Source organism: Bison bison, unplaced genomic scaffold, assembly GCF_000754665.1.
Source record: "Bison bison bison isolate TAMUID 2011002044 unplaced genomic scaffold, Bison_UMD1.0 scf7180017864456, whole genome shotgun sequence".
NCBI classification, from domain to species: domain Eukaryota; kingdom Metazoa; phylum Chordata; class Mammalia; order Artiodactyla; family Bovidae; genus Bison; species Bison bison.
In genome coordinates, this window is record NW_011495018.1 from 20,102,637 (window position 1) to 20,107,845 (window position 5,209).

At 51.3% G+C, this 5,209-nt stretch overlaps 1 protein-coding gene across 2 annotated transcripts in view; it reads right to left on the minus strand.

The window, feature by feature from the left end:
* Window positions 1-5,209, minus strand: part of RBM20 (RNA binding motif protein 20) — a 75,300-nt gene that overhangs the window by 20,797 nt on the left and 49,294 nt on the right. For both annotated transcript variants that reach the window (XM_010859365.1, XM_010859366.1), the window contains exon 9: window positions 2,759-3,377. In XM_010859365.1, the coding sequence (XP_010857667.1) occupies window positions 2,759-3,377 (619 nt within the window). The remainder of the gene's footprint in view (window positions 1-2,758; window positions 3,378-5,209) is intronic.

A 5,209-nucleotide genomic window follows, 5' to 3' on the forward strand; every position in this document is an offset into this window, starting at 1 on the left:
AGCTTACAGGGAACAGACAAAGGCAACCAATGCCCTCTCGCCCCACCCCATCCCCACCCACCAGCTTAGGGAGCAAAGTATTAGGTCCTGACTATTGCAGGCAGTGCTGTCACCACAGGGCTGGGGTCACTGCTAAACCACCTACTAACTGGTCTCCCCTTCTGCTTGGCAGCCTCCTCCCAAGTGTGTTCTCCCCAAGGTCCTCGGGAATGACGATTCCAAAATGTAAAAACAATTATATCCTCCCTGCACCTTCCTGCTTGAATGCTTCATTTCCTTCCCCTAGAACTTAGGATAAAGACAAAACCCCTCAACCTGCCTGTAAGGCTCTGCATGATGCAGTCTCTCGTTGACACATCAGCCTCACCTCCCACCATTCTATCCCTGGCTCTCTCTGCTCCAGCAACACTGGTCTCCAGCCACAGGGCCTTTGCACATGATATTCCCTCTGTCTGTTCTCCTTCCTTTTGACCCAATAAATACCCACCATTCCTTTCAATCTCAACAGGCACATCCTAACCCAGGAAAGCCTCTGGTTTGTTAAAGGCACCGATAGCACTGCATCCTCCACCTCCTTAACACTTAACACTCATACTCATCTGTTCAATGAAGGAATTATTTTATGAGCGTGTTTTTCACGAGACCATGAGCTCCGTGCAATTAAGAGTCATTTTAGCTTTGACTCACAGCTGCAGCCCTAGTGCTAGATGCTCCATGAATATGAGAATGGAGACTGGTAGGAGAGGGTGAAGTGAGTAATAAGAACACACCTGCCACCCAGCATGCATGGATCTCTCTCTAGGCTTTGAACTGAGCATGAGTTCTTTTGATATTTCTCTCTCCTGTGGATTATGTATACTGGGGGCTGTATTCTGGGGACGCCTGGGGCTCCACCTGACCTACAGACATGTTTTGTTTTACATAATTTCTAAAACATGGGAAATTTCATATAGATATCTGCATCTGGACTTTGGTCTTGCCTTAAGAAAAGGGAAATCAGACACAGGGTATGTATGCCTGCACGGCAGCCATAGAGTAGACCTGAGAAGTGGCTGACCCAATATACAGGCATTTCCTCCTTGGTCCACCACATTCCCAGTTTTCCTCTCTGGCTTCAGTCATGCTACCTGGTCTGTGTCACCTGTCTGGTTTCCCTGCCCTAGGCATCTGGGTCTGTAAACCTTGGTGCCCCTGCCAGGAAAAGTGGAAGAGAGCCTCTTTCCCATGTTGTCCTATTCACTGCCTTGTCTTCTTTCTTTCTCTTTTGGTCTCATGGTCAGGGCTGAGCCTATGTCTGGCTGTGGCCTCCCACAAACACTGAGCAGTGCATACAATGGCTTTGCCAGCACGGGCACTCCCTTCAGACTCTCCCAGTGTTTCCCCTGAGCACAATCTTGTTAAAAGTCTTACAGCAGCCTTGTGATCACACCCATTTCACAAAGGAGAAAACTGAGGCCAAAAGAACAGGGTGTGACCTAGTTCTCAAAAGCCAGGCTTCTGCCTCCAGAGTCTGGACTCAATCATTCATTCCTTTTACAAATACTTATTGAACACCCACTCTGTGCCAAACCCTAATCCAGGAATTAGGGGGGACTGGCAGTGACACAAATTCCTGCCCTCATTGAGCTCACAAGGGGGTTGGGGTGGGGGAGGGCTGGGAGGGAGAGGAGACCCTATACAAAATAAAAACATTAGGAGATAGATTAGAAGGAGACAGATGCCACTAAGAAAAAGAAAGCAGGGAAGGATGGGAAGTGGGTTGGGATGTTGTGATTTTATGCAGTGACCAAGAATAAACTTTGGAGACTGTGACAATGAATAAAGACACAGGAGCTGAGGAGGGAGCCATGTGGATGTCAGCAGGGGAGGAGCTTCCGGGGAGGGGCTCCCAGGCAGGGGAATGCCCTGTGGTGGGCTTTTCATATCATAAGAAAGGGAGGGACCCTGTCCTTAGCCTTCATTCCCCAAGTTCAGTTGCTGCCTGTTCTCTGGCTCCTGGGGCAACCCTATAGGTTGTAGGCTGTTCTCAAGATGGTGATGAGAGTTTAACATCAGTGGGTCACAAGGAGGACTGAAGTCCTGCAGCAGATGGTGAGCCCCGGATGAAGCATTTGGATGGAAAGCGCCAGCCAATTGCTGAGCATTTTTATTCCAGTGGAAGGAAACACAATGTCTGGAGAAACACACCAAGCCCTGGGCACCCAGTATAACTTAGCGGGGGGTGGTGGCTTCTCCTTCACCACCTCTCATCAAAGCCCAACGCTGGTGGATGCTCTGGCAGGAGAAAGGACGGAGCAGACCAAAGGTCTAATCTACCCTGGCAGAGTGCGTGGGTGCAAACACTTCAGGGCAGCTCCACCCTGGACAAACAGACAAAATCCAACAGAAGGCCTCTGCATCAAGTCCTTGCCGAACTTCTAGTAAAGGCAGGAGGGTGCCGTGCGACTTAGAGCCAGATCAATGACTGGGTGTCATTCCAGTTCTACCATCTCCTGACCGTGTGTCCTTGGGCAACTAACGTAAGCTCTCTGGGCCTCAGCTGCCTCATCCACAGTAATGACAGTATTATTACTAGTATTTCTTTGTAGGGTTGCTGCGAGGATTAAAAGAGTTGAGATAACATGGTTAGCACAGTGTCTGGCACAGAGTACACATTCAGTAAGCATTTCATTCATTCCATAAGTGTTAATTATCCTTATTAGTCTTCTCCCCTGGGACCTGCCTCTCCTTACCTGGGGGAAAGGGATTCCATCCTTACCTCATTCTCTGCCATCCTTTCTTTTCTGTCATCAGCTCCTTCTTGGTCTCGATCAGATCTCTTGGCTCTGTTTTTCTCACTCTGTTTGGACTTGGTGCCCTTGGGCTCCAGGCAGTCTTCCCTGCCCGCGTCGTCCACGTGGGGGTGCCTGCCTTCTCGCAGCCTGGCCTCATCTTTCCTCCTGGACCTCCCTGGAGCATCCTGCTGCGGCTTCAGGTACTTGTCCGATTTGCCCTTGGACTCTTTCCGGTGGTAGCCGTCTTCCCGGCTTTTATAGCCGGACGCGGAGTGGAGCGGGTTGGGGGACCCAGACCTCGGGTGCTTTTCTCTGTAGCCCCTCCCCGCTTCCAGTCGCTCGTCTAACTCGGCTTTGTCTAGTTGCCGGGGGTAGTGCTTGCGATCATGCGCCCACGTGTCCGTCCTATCCCTCTTGTCCTCCCCGTTCTCCCTCCTGGCGTAGGGAGAGTGCTCCCACGAGTCCCGGCCGTTGCCCCAGTCGGCCCGGGAAGGGCCCGGGGGGCTGTGAGAAGAGCTGCAGGAGGTGAAGCTCGGAGTGTGGGACCTCGGGGACAGCGACCGGCTCACTGGACTTCGAGATCGCGGCCTTTCTGGGGCGTACCTGTGAGGGGGTGGCAAAGGAGCCACTTTAGAATCTGTGGCACCCACAGGTCCCCCCACCCTGGCCAGATACACCCCATCTCTGCAACAGAACCACGGTGCACGTGACCCCACCCGGCCATGCGCTCTTACCACCACTGTGCACAGCGCCCAGAGTGGTCCTGGAGCAAGCTCTGCCTCCCTCCGCCCTCAGGGAGGGATTTTCCCTGGGCGCAATGCTGGCTGCCCTCTGCTTCTTTCCTCATAATGCTCCTGGGAATGGGGATGAATAATTGGGCTGGTTTGGCTCAGCCACATCTCCTCTTGGAAATGAGCTACACTCAGGAAGCAGGAGACTGTCCCAGGGAAGGGGGTGGAGTTTGGGGTCTGGCAAGGTTGCTCTGGTCCAGCCTGGTGGGAGAGGCTGCCTAACCTGGGGTTCTATCAGCTGACCTCTTGACTAGGAGACTGAAGTCACCCCTACACCCGGCCTCCACTGAAGTAAAGGCCGCCTCTTGGCCTCCATTTTTCTAGGAAGGCATTTGGGGTTGGAAGAGTCCTTAGAGCTCTGACCTGCTCATGTATCAGATGATGAAACAGAAATCCAGAAAAGGACCTGAGCCTATCTAGGGTTCAGAGCAAGACTTCCTGGTCACCTGCCCTCGGGACTCTACCACAGAACTGCAGGGGCATGTTGCAGCTTCACACGTGTCTTTAAAAAACTCAAACAGCCACAATATTTGAAACAAACAAAAATCCCAACCCTGAACAGCTGCAAACATAGACACACACACACACACATACACACACACGGTTGTTATTAAACAGGTCAGTTGAGTCATTCACCCAATATTCTAAAATGATGGGGAACTTCCATTTGGTTTCCCAATACAGGAAAACCACGCAGTCCTCACTGACCAGGGGACAAGAGATGTGGCTCCCTGGGACCAGCTTTGGCCTCCTCTGGGGATACAGCCTGGGCTGGGCCCTCTGCAGCAAGGTTAGAGCGCCACCTGTGGCAGCTCTGGGTAAAACCCACAGAATGAGCAGGCCAGCTGCCGCTCCGCTTTCTGCACAGTGGCCTCCGCAGGGACAGTCTTCACTCTGCAGGGTGCTGACAGTGGTGAACTTGCAGCCGCAGCCTGGCAGAGTCACAGCTTCAGTTGGGAGAAATGAGGTGGACAACTGAAGGGACTCAATGTTGAGTGAGTGACCGGTCAAGTCACAGACGTTTCTGCACCTACATTCAGCTCAAGAAAAATCAGGGATTGTCTCTAAACAGAAGACATACACATACACATACCACACTCACAGCCCACATACACCCACACCACACATATCACACAAACACACACACAGACCCCACAGATACACCACATGTATGACACACATACACCCACACCACACACACACAACACACACCAGACACCACACACAACGCTCTACACATATCAAACACATGTACAACACAACACACACAATACAACCATGTAACACAAACAAAATACACACTGCACATAACCATAAGACATACAACATACCACATACACAATACAACCACACAATACACAGCAAACACGACACACATATACCACACACACTTTCAGGCCGTTTTAGCAGAGTGTACCCTTGCCCCTAAGAGTCATGTATCAGCAGACCCTCTCCTATATGCCTTTACAACAAAGGAGGAGCAGCTGAGAAGAAGCTGAGCATCTTGAATTTTTCTGAAGTTTAACCTGAGTACTCGACTGGACTCATGTATTCCATCGGACACAAAGTGTAATGCCCAGAAAAAGCTGATGGACAGGATGAGGCAAGGGCAGGGCACAGAATGACTCAAGTACCCCAAGAAAG